The 12,565-nt window shown below is 36.6% G+C and overlaps 4 protein-coding genes across 4 annotated transcripts in view; 2 read left to right on the top strand and 2 right to left on the bottom strand.

Moving 5' to 3' along the window:
* Positions 1-281: 281 nt before the first annotated feature.
* On the top strand, positions 282-4,483 carry LOC134655888 (peroxisomal multifunctional enzyme A-like). Its single transcript, XM_063511387.1, has 3 exons — positions 282-364; positions 2,802-2,967; positions 4,242-4,483. Exons 1-3 carry the CDS (start codon positions 362-364, stop codon positions 4,442-4,444), a joined length of 372 nt encoding a protein of 123 aa, XP_063367457.1. The 5' UTR covers positions 282-361; the 3' UTR covers positions 4,445-4,483.
* Positions 4,484-5,973: 1,490 nt separating this feature from the next.
* On the bottom strand, positions 5,974-6,928 carry LOC134655634 (ATP-dependent Clp protease proteolytic subunit). The gene has a single exon (XM_063511070.1). It carries the CDS (start codon positions 6,737-6,739, stop codon positions 5,999-6,001), a length of 741 nt encoding a protein of 246 aa, XP_063367140.1. The 5' UTR covers positions 6,740-6,928; the 3' UTR covers positions 5,974-5,998.
* A 1,444-nt stretch (positions 6,929-8,372) lies between these two features.
* LOC134656157 (homeobox protein 4-like) lies at positions 8,373-11,422 on the bottom strand. The gene is made up of 3 exons (XM_063511681.1): positions 11,183-11,422; positions 9,990-11,021; positions 8,373-8,956 (listed from the first exon to the last, which is right to left on the bottom strand). Exons 1-3 carry the CDS (start codon positions 11,238-11,240, stop codon positions 8,406-8,408), a joined length of 1,641 nt encoding a protein of 546 aa, XP_063367751.1. The 5' UTR covers positions 11,241-11,422; the 3' UTR covers positions 8,373-8,405.
* Positions 11,423-12,146: 724 nt separating this feature from the next.
* Positions 12,147-12,565, top strand: part of LOC134655755 (unc-112-related protein-like) — a 70,074-nt gene continuing 69,655 nt past the window's right edge. The window contains exon 1 of the mRNA XM_063511221.1: positions 12,147-12,409. Coding sequence (XP_063367291.1) covers positions 12,260-12,409 — 150 coding nt within the window. The 5' untranslated portion in view covers positions 12,147-12,259. The remainder of the gene's footprint in view (positions 12,410-12,565) is intronic.

The following is a 12,565-nucleotide window of genomic DNA, read 5'->3' as shown; positions in this document are numbered from 1 at the left end:
TAATCACTTAGGCCGTAAGCTTAACGACCATTACATGCCATAACGCCGTCATCTTCATTTTGCAATCTCTGTCCCACCTTCCGACACCCTATACAAAATATAAGATTAAATTGTTTAATCCCTATTTAAAGTTGCATAAAGCTTAATATCTTATAAACCGGCTGCATATGGAATATCTCTCAAAAAGTCATCGGTGCAAATCACTCAAAAGTTAACAGTAGAGTTCTTATTTCAAGAGCAATATGGTTGATTTTAGAATGGGCTTTTAATAGTATAGTCTGAAGAAGTATGATCGGGAGTGAAAGCTCAAATCTTCACACAACCACCACAACGTTTCGTGCAACGGGACCCGACACACAACATGGTGAGTTCCAAATTTATAAATTTAAATTTTTAATGACCGGTTCGATTGTATTGTATGTTTTTATTTATCGAATTACGTTTTATTTTGTGCCTGCTTATAAAATTTGAGAGAGGTTCCATTATTATTGTTATTGTGATGAAATAGAAAGTGTGTGTTACGTATGCTTACCTACACTGGGTCAACCAAATCTTGTCAGTAAATAGGAACAAAAATAACTATTCTCATCCTTTTCTTTTGGGTGCTAGTACTAGTGTAAGACAAAGATAGTATGATTCTCTCTGTCTATGTTTGAAATCAAACAGACCTTTGACACACTATAGCATATAATATGTAGGTAGGTACGTTTGGAAGGGTAACCTTTGTATGTGCAATATGTACCTTTATTTTAGAAATGTCTCTATGAATTAATTAGCTCTACATTAGCAGTTAGATTAAGTAGGTACTATATACCATAAAGCAGTAACACTATCATTTATAATCTAAATTATTTTCAAAACGATAATGTAATGACTTACACGAATTAAAAATAATTACGTGCCACTATAACAAACAAAACCCTACTCTAAACATTCAAACTCACTGTTTTCTTTTGGGCCCAATGGTTGACTGGCACGGAATATCTTCGAAATAATTCCATCAGGTATTTATTGGTGCACTAAAAGTTACAATCTGTGTTTAATTAATATAAGGAACTATAAGCAGGCAAAAATATAAAGTAACTTGGTACTTCTACTACCAATCACAGAATAGTCAAAATGTTAATATTTTAGTTAATTGAAGTGATACCTAACTATTTCGAAGTGACATTTCATATAGGCTTCATAGCGCGCGGATATTGCGTAAGTAAACTAGATCAAGAGGAATTAACCAGTATTTTTTTTGTAACTCACTAAACTAACGAACGATACAATTTAAGGGCGCCGGTTCAAATCCGGCTCGAAGGACCACGAACCATGTACATTAGTAGGTACAAACACAAAATAAAATACGGTATAAACTTTAGGAGGGAGTTAACCTAACGCAAAATTTTAGTTTTTATATTGATTTTTCTCATTTTTATCAAGAGGTTTACCTACACGGAAACTAGACAATTAACTAATTCTAAGTACAGTCAACTCTCGTTAATTCGAAACTCAAAGGACTTCTAAAATATTACGAATTATCGAGAGTTTGAAATATCAAATGGTTCGAAATTTTTGAGAGAAAAAATATGAAAGTTCGAATTATTAGGTTCAAATACTGATTAACTGCATTTTTTTTTACTATATACATAAAAGGTTAGTTTCGGAAGAAGTCTGAAACATGAGTTTACTTCAATGCACATTGCTGAGACTGATCTGTCTGTCTGTCTTCCCACCTACCTCCACTTTTTCGATTAACTCCTTCTTTTCAGCAATCGTCAAGCATTTATACTTTTTAGGACTCGTAACTAACACTAACTTTTAATATGTACACATAACCAACGAAACAGTGCAACGACGAACTTGAACTTGTCTCAAAATGTGCGGTCTATTATTACCTCTGTGAGGTCTGCAATCTGATAACTTCGAATTGTAGAGTTTTTGACGCCTATGAGTTCGAATTAACGCGTCGTTTTGTTACTTAGCGTTGATTATTTTTGTTCGAATTACCAAGAGCTTAAAAATGTATTAAATTATTTCGAAATATAAAGAGATATTCTAGGGAACTCGTGATAACTTCGAATTATAGAGAGGTACGAATGATCGCAGGGTTGAATTAACAAGAGTCGACTGTACATTTACAACCAAAACATTTTTTTATGCTGGCTGTACAGGCTGTACAAATACTACAAATACAAAACGCACGCTTACATAACCATTTGTAGGGTCTACAAAATGGTAAAGTCAAGTGTCTCTTTTCGTTGACGGATGACTTAACCCGTTTTCGTTCGTTACGTAAGAAACAAACGAACTTCGAGACGTTTCAATGTAAAGGCGGTGCCGTTTTCGACAATATTAGCATAGCATGTGACACCGATTGCGAATTAGGTACTAAGAAGGTCATAGGTAGGTCTTAAGTAATTTGGACTTAGAAATTTCTAGGCAATTAGACTCTGATCACGCTAACGTTGCACAAACATTGCAGTAATAATGCAATACTATATCCCTATAAGTTTCATAGGTAGTTGACGTAGCACTTGGCATGAAAACTTAGTATGGTCCGAATCTAGCAGCCAAACGTGTGAACATATAACGAAGTTCCTTGTCTTCCTTGTCACTGTCCAGGATTAAATCAATAATTCTTCCATTCGAGCATAGAGAAATATAGTAAGACAAGAGTGCTCAGTACTCAGTAGCAGTACATGATAATTCCGCTACTCGATGCTAGATGTCGACACTGAAAATAATAGTCTTTTTGGTACCAAAACTGATGTATGGAGTGAGCAATCTATGTATTTTTTTCTCTATGATTCCAGGGAGCCAATCAGAGCGAGATCGCGTCCGGCAAGTCTGACTCTGGCAAGGCAGACATAGTCCGCAGGATTAAGGCCAGACTCGCGTCGGTGGACAAAAGCAAGGCGCAGGCGCTGGGCGGGGTGTTCTTGTTTAACATTATCAAGGGCACCAGTGTCTATAGCTGGAGTGAGTATATCACCATCATCGGCCACAGCATCTTTGCAGATGATAGTTGCAGCGTCCAGCAATAACTGAATGAAATCCTCGTTCAATCGTGGTCGCAAAGACGAAACATTATATGTGTGCACTTTGTGTGGTAACTGAGTTATACGGTTATACTTAAATGAAACCGTTTTTTTGTGTCGGACCTTCCCCACTTTTGGTTGCCTCGACCACACTGCGACCGAATTGGGACTAAAAATGTTACGCGTTTCGACACAAAGTGTGTATACTTACATAGTTACAGAATGTTCCTGAAAATGGTTTTCTGGGTACCTGTCACGTTCTAATTCTAAAATAACAATGTAAGTGCGAAAGTTACGGGCATTGACAGGCGATAAAAATGGAATCATGCTGCGCCCGCAGTAGGTAGTATATCATCATCATTGGCCACAGCATCTTTGCAGATGATAGTTGCAGCGTCCATGCAGCGGCGGTAGCACGGGCGCAGGTCGCATTTTTATCGCTTGTCACTATGCCTGTCACGGCGTCACGTGCTAACAAGGATGTAAGATAGTGACAGGCGATTAAAATGGAATTATACTCCGCCCGCAGTAGGTAGTATATCATCATCATTGGCCACAGCATCTTTGCAGATGATAGTTGCAGCGTCCAGCGGCGGTAGCACGGGCGCATGTCGCATTTTTGTCGCTTGTCACCATGCCTGTCACGTGCTCACAAGTATGTAAGTGCGAAAGTTACGGGCATAGTGACAGGCGATAAAAATGGAACCATCATGCTGCGCCCGCAGGAGGTAATTTTGCACTTTATGAATAAATTCCTTTCAATTCTAAAATTTCATAACAAAAGAGGATGCGGCAGACCGTGCGAAGTGAATGAAAAAAGTCTGAAAGAGGACCCTGGGCATTAGCTGAGGACCTGGATAAACGCAAAAGTCAAAAAACCTATCGTAGAAAACTGTCGTCTGACTATATTACCTACGTACCTACTTGTAAAAATATTTCTAGAGTAGTCGCAATTGAATATAGATTCTCAACGGTCCTGCGGACCGCTTATACCTACTTATATGTATAATATACTCATAAAGTAAGGACGCTAAGCACTAAGAAAATCGTACATTAACCCGCCTGTTTCTATCTCTATCACATGCGTATAATTATATTGCTGTCCCGCCCATGATGCCGGCGGTCAATGACACTATGCAAACAGATAGGAACAAGCGATGTCAATGTGTATGCTGTACGTGTCACCCTATCCTAATCCAGCCTTTAACCTTCCAGCTCTGGACCTCAACAACGTGTCAGTGTACGAGGGCGAGCCCGAAGACGACCCTGACTCCACCTTCACCCTCACAGAAGCCAACTTCAAGACCCTGGTCCTGGGCAAGGAGGACGCGCGCCACGTTGTTCAGTCCGGTCGGTGCTCTGTCACTGGCGATGTCATGCGGGCGATGCAACTTGAACCGTATATTAAGTTAGAATAGAGCGCTTTTTGGCACGTCCTAAACCTATAGTAAATTGAGAGAGAAGTCCGGTGCTCGATCACTGGCTAAGATGCGCTATGCAAATAAACTGTGTAGAACGCTTTTTAGCACGTGCAAACAGTAAATAAGAACGGTGCAGAGGGCCAACCGTAAACACCGAAGTTCGCAAAATGCGGGCCTCTTTCTCTTTTACTCCAATTAAGGCGTAATTAGAGTTACAGATTACAGAGCAATGTATCCGCAATTTGCAAACATCGGTGTTCGCGGTAGGCCCTCCGGTCTTTAGGCAGTCATGCGAGCAATGCACTTAATCTTAGACCAGTTTTTGAAAAGTAGATACACCAATAGCAAATAAAAATAAGTACGTTTTTTTTGTTGATAAGTAAAGAGTACATTACATAAATGCGAAAGAACGATTTAAATGTGTGATAAAAAATAACCAGCCTATCTAATCGCAAAACTTTTTACTCGGCTGTCAGCAATGGCCAGTATATTTTGAGGGCTATATTCGTGACAACTATACGTAATCAAAGATCACAGTACACTGGTCGGTATGGTCATTAGGCCGGGGTCACTACGCCTGTTATTATGAAGAGTGAAAGTGGTAAGTATTTTAAAGTAGTTTCATTTCACACAATGAGAAAATGATTTCCTCAAACAAGTGTAATCATTATTACGTGTTAGATCACAGATCTGATTACAATAATTGGATACACTGTACTATAATACGTATATAGGTAATAGGTATTAGACAGATGTTAGAAATATACTTAACTTAATTTATCAATATAATATCAATAATATTATGTCCTTGTAAGAAGGTTAGCATAATGTACCTAGTGTTTTTAACTTGAGTTGATGGATTGTTGTAATCAACCTCATTATGTTATTTTAAGTTGGTTAGGTAATTTAATAAACAAATTTTTAAGAATGTGGTTTTTTATTCACACAAAACTATATAAAAGTGTGAGTCTAACACCACTTAGAAACCAACTTGTCTTTTTTAGTTGAAAAATTTTGTAAGTTGCAGTAATTATGTTTTAGGAGGAGGTTTCCTATTCAAAGGAAACTTATTTATTCAATTAACTAAATAATCATCCCAAATATTCTGAATATAGGTAGTTGATTTCTCAGTCAGAAATTTAGATAAAATAAAATTAATAAATATAAAAGCAAAAAAAAAAGACAAATCTCACCAGGGTACAGCTTGATATGAATATCTACTAATTAACTGTAGTCCTATCTATACTGCAAGCATTACATTCAATCAATCTTTATTGGTCCAGCAATTCCAGCATCTAACCACTCCAAAGCCTGTAAAAAGGCCTTCCATTATAGTCGCAGCCCATCTAAAGCCCCGTCTCCATATCGCGCGGTAAACCATCGAACATTGGCTCGCGCGATATGGAGACGGGGCTTAAGAGAGAATGTGATTTCAACAGTTAAACACAACAGTTATGCACAATAAAACAATTCTTTCAACTAACAAAATTATTAATCAATAATTATATGCTTCATGTAACTTGGACATTATATCACTTAGATTTATACAGATCACAATTTAGGAGTTTGACTTCCGGTAGTACATTCCTTATCCATTGCATGAGACATTGGGTGTTCCAGTACATTGTCAATCAGACCAAAGGCCTTAGCTTCAACCGGGGACATGAAGTGGTCACGCTCCATAGAAGTTTGAACCTTTTCTAAAGCCAAACCTGTATGTCTAACGTATAATTGATTGATTTGCGCTTTTAACTTCAAAATTTCTTCAGCTTGGATCTGTATGTCAGTGGCCTGCCCTCGAACTCCACCAGATGGCTGATGGATCATTATTCTGGAGTTCGGTAAAGCATGTCTCATTCCTGGAGCGCCAGCAGAAAGAAGCAAAGATGCCATACTGCAAGCTTGACCAACGCACCAAGTTGCGACAGGAGGTGTTATATACTGCATGGTATCATAAATACCGAGTCCCGCAGTCACGTTCCCACCAGGAGAATTGATGTACAGATGTACTGGCTTCTTACTTGACTCGGACTGTAGAAATAGCAGCTGCGCGACGACTAGAGAGCTTATATCGTCGTTTATAGGCCCCATAAGACAAATAATCCGTTCTCTAAGAAGTCTAGAGTAAATATCGTACGCACGCTCGCCTCTGCCGGTTTGCTCAACCACTATAGGTACCATAGCAAGTCTTGCAGGTGAACTGGTCACTAAATTCCGATGAATATTTACATTAGACCTGCTTACGCCTGCAGTAACTGCTTTCACAAGTAGTCGAGAGTATTTTAAAGCCATTTTCAAGATTTCGTATAAAGTTTATCAGCAATTTTTATTCGAAGTATAGGTTATGTTTTTTATTGTTTTCTTGAAGTTAGTATTTACGGTACTTGCACTGTGTCTAATGATAATTTAAGTTACCAAATTATCATACTTTCTCTACTATTTTCGAAAGTTTCGAAGCTATTAACTATTTATGTTAATTTTCTAATTTCATTTTGACAAGTTGACAAATTCGTATAGCGGCGTTTTGTTTATGCACTTTTTGCGTAGGATTGTAGGATACTTAAAAGCGCTAACACACTATCGCACCGCACCGGGACCTTGGTGCGTCGCACCCGTAAGTGAGAGTGATATAGATATCTGTTTCTCGCTCTAAGGCTTCTACAGACGTTGCATCAAATGCGATGCGATTTTAGTTACTATAGTTTGTCAAAGGACTGTCTCATTTCAAACATAGACAAAGAGAATCATACTTTGTCTTACACTATTACTAGCACCCAAAAGAAAAGGATGAGTATAGTTTTCCTGGTTCTCACTGACTGACAAATTGGTATAGGAAACAAAACTATAGCTGGTCAAGCAGATCTTGTCAGTAGAAAAAGGCGGCAAATTTGAAAAATGTAGGAACGAAGGGATATCGTCCCATAGAAAATTTAAATTTCGCGCTTTTTTTTACTGACAAGATTTGCTTGACAAATGACAATTTTCTGTCTGTCTGTACACAATAATTATACATAATTGTATAATAGAGGCTGTTATCGTGGAATGTATTGGGCCCCACACATTGTGTGATTCAACTCCTTAACCTCCGGCTTGGGAATATAAAAGGTGAAAGAAAAAAAAACACAAAGTAAAAAATTGATTACAAACTCAGTATAATAGGTACATATATGTTACTATTGTTACTTTTATCATAATTTAGTCACACTTCTTATCACAATGGTACATAAGTTACATAACATAGCATACTTAATTGTTGAAATACTTCAGCCAGGTTCTCAACCCATTTTGAGGCAAGCTCCTTTGGGTTATTCCGAGATGTTACCGTAAAATTGTTGCTATTGGTAACAGGTGGGATTTTTCATCTCATTCTTTCCACTGGGAATAAGTGAATAACATTACCAAACAACAGATTGCTAACGACAGAGTACAATGAATTCAATCGATCAACCAAATACCGCAATGTAACTAAAATTGCATGCAAGTTCTTGAACAGTCTTCTTGCACCATTCACTAACCCGGGGTTAACCGGTTAGACCTGCAGTTACCATGGTTACCAGTACAATTTGACACTGGGTCAACGGTTTAACCGGTTAACCCCGGGTTAGTGGGAAGCTGCAAGTGACGCTAAATGGGGCTTATACGACGACGAGAGCTGTGTTGTATGTATTTTTTTTTAATAATATTTAGCTTATATTTTTCAGCCAAATTCAGTATCCAAAAATACAGCTTTAAATATCAGGCTTTGAAGTAATAGGTTTTTTTTTTAATTTGACTGACTTATAAATATAATGACACTTTATTATACAAAGTTAGCTTAGAGGGACTCTGTGTATGTTATTCTATAGTTCTCTGATCTATTTATTTATTTAATTATAATTGCTTACATGTGTGTACATATCAGTTCTTCCAGTAACAATTATTTCTATGATATAACATATAAAAACAAGCAATGCCTAATTTATTTCGGCGGTTGCCGGCGTCTTAATTTCATAAGAGCCTCCTGTCTTTTCTTTTCAATAAGCAATTTTATATCTTTAGACTTATCACTACTCATAACATTATTTTGTTGAAAATTCATACTGGAAGCCGGATTTAAAGAACTCTTATCTTTTGGAGATATCTTGTTATTTGTTCTGGCAACATTACTAGTAGAATTAGGGACTTTGTTCACTGTGTTGCCATTGTTAGTAGAATTAGGGACTTTGTTCACTGTGTTGGCAACATTGTTAGTAGAACTAGGGACTTTGTTCACTGTGTTGGCAACATTGTTAGTAGAATTAGGGACCTTGTTCACTGTGTTGGCAACATTGTTAGTATAATTAGGAACCTTGTTAACTGTACTGGCAACTTTAGGCTGGAATTGTTTTTTCTTAGTTTCCGTTGGCTGTGGAACTTGGCTGGACTGTGAAGTGAATGGTAGAAGTCTTTTTGCGAGAAGTTTCTCTCGCGCTAGTTGATGTTTCCTCTTGATTTCATCTTGAGTACATCTGATCGGAGAGTCACTGGGATCTGAAATGGTATAAATGTGCTATTAATGTTTTTGTTGTCACAATTTAGAAGTTTTGGAGCATTTTAACTTAACAATAAACTTTGTTTATAAAAAAAGCCTTTTAATCAAAGATAACATAAATAGTCTTCTGACCATTGTTGCCATTGTGGCCAACAGATGGTAGAGTGGCCTCATAAGGTCCTCTCTGTATTTATCTTTAGCATCTAAGATAGTTTATACATATAAGTTAAGTTTAATTTAAATGAAATAATTATTTACCAGTTATAAGTTTAAATTGTTACATTTTACTATAGTTCGTTTTTTTTAGCATTAGAAATAAGGTAAACAATCTTGATGTGTCTTTTTATTGAAAAACACGTTTTAAAAATAAATAATGGCAAATATGTAACAATTATGAATCTAATACTATTTATATTCTTCTGCTTTCATAAGTAATAGTTACTGATTTTAAAATTACCGTATGATATAAGGGAATGTAAATCATTTAGGATGTTTAAATTTAAAATGAAAATGTTTCTATTAGACAAAATTAAATTAAAGTTACCATCATAAGCAATAAGATGTACCTACTGTTAACAATTAATTAAGCAATTGCCTAAGTAGCTAAGTTTACCCATCTATGTTTTAAGGGAGTTCCCTCTGCCAACAAACTGTCCTGCAGTTTGGCAGAAGAAAAAAATATGTATGTTAGGGTTTATTTCATCTGAATAAACGATTATTTATTTATTTTATTTTTTATTTTATTTTAAAAAGCGTTTTTCAATTAGAAAACATGTCAAGCTCGCTTATCTTCTTTCTAATGGACCATGTGAAAAATATGGACCATGTTGTCTGAAATGACTGCATTTTATTTTATTTATTTTTATTTTAAATAAATTCCAAAGTATGTTGCAAAAACAAACTTTTACTAAATAGTCTTCTCTTTTGCTGCTTTTTCAAACAGCTGATTTTGGCTTTATGTTCTCCAATTAATTGCAAAATTCAGTTGTTTGTGTGACCTCTAAGGTTTAAAAATGTAAATAATGAACAAACCTGTACTTTTTTCCGTATTTCCATGTGGCATAGAGCTATACCGCGTAATAACCATACCGCTTGTAGATGGCTTGTTATCTACTGATGGTGACTCGGGCATTGTGTTATGCCGCCCGAAAAATGACTTAGACATGCTGTCATCATGCAAAACTATATCATCTATCATCCAGTTGGCGCTTTTTGAGTTGTTTAGTTTACTTTTACTGTTTGGTGCCTGTGTTAGCCTGTCTAATGTACTGTCATTTAAATTCCCTACTAAGTTATCAAAAGAATCATTATTAAGGCTTGGTGATTCAGCCTTTTTTGTACGTGCTAATAAAGGCGAGTCCAGTTTAATGCTATTTAATATGGCATCCATGGAATCTTGATCCATTTGAAAGTTTATACTAGACTTTATATTCCTTGATTTGTTCGGTTCATATCTAGGTTTCTTCGGTGGTGTGACTATCAAGATATTTTCCTCAATAACCTGACTGGCTTTAATAAGGCACTCATTCATTGAATCGTCAGATTCCAATGCTGGTTCCGTATCTGGTTTAGGAAATTTAGAACTTAAGAGGTTTTTTCTAAGACACCTTGACGATTTAAAGCAGGTTTTGGGGGATTGGCCTGACGAATCACTAAAAATGTCCTCTTCACTTCCGGACTGTTTTTCATCAATAACTTCACTGGACCGTTTCTTTGTTATTAATTCATGCACATTCTGGTTTAATTCCATCAGCTCTTGGAATAGTGCAGTCTTTTTGTGTGATACTTTAGTGACAACTTTGCGTTTCGGTGTTGGCCGGTTAATTAGTTTAGGTTTTGATATTTTTCTTGCTTTTCTACTGAGTGGTGTGGAGTTTTGGATTCGGGATACAGCTGTTTGTTCAGCTTTTGGTGTGTAATAGTTCCAGACAACATCTGTTTCGCCTTCCGCTCCATCTTGAGTGCAGAGGAAAGGGACCGGGCTGGCCGCTTCGGAATCACACACTGAGTCACTGTCTCTTGATGGAGAATCTGCTCGGTACTCGGGGGTTGAGCATGGTACTACTGAAATGATTATTAAATTTATTGTAAATTAAAAAAAAAATGTTTTTATCATATGATATAATAAACAATTGTGAAACAGTATGGTAGGCACCCCAATATAGAAGTTTCTATGCCGAATGGGTACTAATAGTAATTATTATACTTGCAATAAAGAATAATACCTTTGTTTTTATGCTTTGTAGCTACCATCGTCCCCGTTGATAAACTTCGCTTGCTCATATGGTGATCACAAATGGCTTAGTTAGTAAAGCATAGGTAGTTTATAATAAATTAGCAGTGCATATTATCAACATACAAAACCGTGGGCAATGATGTTATACAACACTTATACAAATGAATTTTAATAGCAATTATTGATAAAATATCACGAAACAAAATATTAACGTTCTCACAAGGCACGAAAGTGACAAATTGACAACACCTATGGACAATCCTGTCAGTGTCAATTTGACGTTTTCATGTTCGTTCGAATACCAAAATAGAGTAATCAGAAGTCACGGTGTATTTTAGGGAAAAATAAAATAAAGCCAAACAAATGAACGAAATCATTTTTTATTTTATAATGGTTGTTTTTTGATGTAAAGTAATTTATACTTAATTTTGACTTATTCATAGCTTCACCTTTTGATATCAAACACTGGTTAAGATCGGTTTTCCTAGGATAGCGGTGCCGTCATATAGCGGCCGTCTCCATACTAAATAATACGGCTAAATATGGATGTCGTAGTATTTGTATGGAGACGGCCGCTATATGACGGCACCGCTATCGGAGGAAACCAAAGCTTTAGGTTTTCGAAATAATATAGCGTTCAAAAACAAGCAACATCATCTACACAAAAAAGTATAATTTTATATTATATAATATTATATAATAAAAGGAGTGATAATTAAAGTCATAAAAACATGATAAACGAGTTTCTTTTTACCAAATAATCTAATTTTATTGGAAATATTGCGGCCAGTAACGTTCCGATACAAGATGCTGTCGTCCCGCGCATTATATCCACCATAGAGTATATTGAATAGTAGATATCCACTGTCAACGTCAAACAAGCCCTTCCCCTCTCCTCACTCCGTTTACCTCAGTCGGCACTCCGCACTCCGGTTGTCGGTCATCCTCTTCTCTTCCCTCAGTTGAGCTTGTTCGGTCGAGCTTCTTGGGTGATTTCGTGATTGTATAAACCGCGATGCTTCGGAAGTGACATTTTCAGTGCTAAGTGAACACAAATCCTTCCAAAATGTTGGCCGACGGGGAAATAGTGGGCGACGGATCATGGAACCTCATGGTTTACGTGACCGATCTCAACGACAAACGCACCTTGGTTGTAAAAGGTGACATGCACATTGGAGGAGTGATGCTGAAATTGACAGAGCTCTTCGGTAAGATTGTTTTCGTAACCTTTAGTGGAGTCCTTGATTTGTTTTCTACAATGAGTCATACGCTATGGGCTATAACTTTTTGTATGTATGTTAAGTATCTTGTTTCTTTTACAGCTGTGTTATGTTATGGGTGATTCAGTTCACTAATAATAAATTAGGAACGT

This window comes from Cydia amplana, chromosome 17, assembly GCF_948474715.1.
Source record: "Cydia amplana chromosome 17, ilCydAmpl1.1, whole genome shotgun sequence".
In the NCBI taxonomy this organism is placed as follows: Eukaryota; Metazoa; Arthropoda; class Insecta; order Lepidoptera; family Tortricidae; genus Cydia; species Cydia amplana.
The sequence above is the reverse complement of the archived record's forward strand: the minus strand, read 5'-3'. Positions and strand labels throughout refer to the sequence as shown.

What these genes read in the sequence shown, in the direction of transcription:
- LOC134655888 (XM_063511387.1), top strand. An exon ending in CACCAGTGTCTATAGCTGGA is followed by an intron (nt 2,968 to 4,241) that starts GTGAGTATATCA and finishes TTAACCTTCCAG; the next exon opens with CTCTGGACCTCAACAACGTG.
- LOC134655634 (XM_063511070.1), bottom strand. Translation starts at nt 6,739, where the DNA reads ATGGCTTTAAAATACTCTCGACTACTTGTGAAAGCAGTTACTGCAGGC.
- LOC134656157 (XM_063511681.1), bottom strand. Translation starts at nt 11,240, where the DNA reads ATGAGCAAGCGAAGTTTATCAACGGGGACGATGGTAGCTACAAAGCAT. An exon ending in TACAAAGCATAAAAACAAAG is followed by an intron (nt 11,022 to 11,182) that starts GTATTATTCTTT and finishes TAATCATTTCAG; the next exon opens with TAGTACCATGCTCAACCCCC. An exon ending in AAATACGGAAAAAAGTACAG is followed by an intron (nt 8,957 to 9,989) that starts GTTTGTTCATTA and finishes ATACCATTTCAG; the next exon opens with ATCCCAGTGACTCTCCGATC.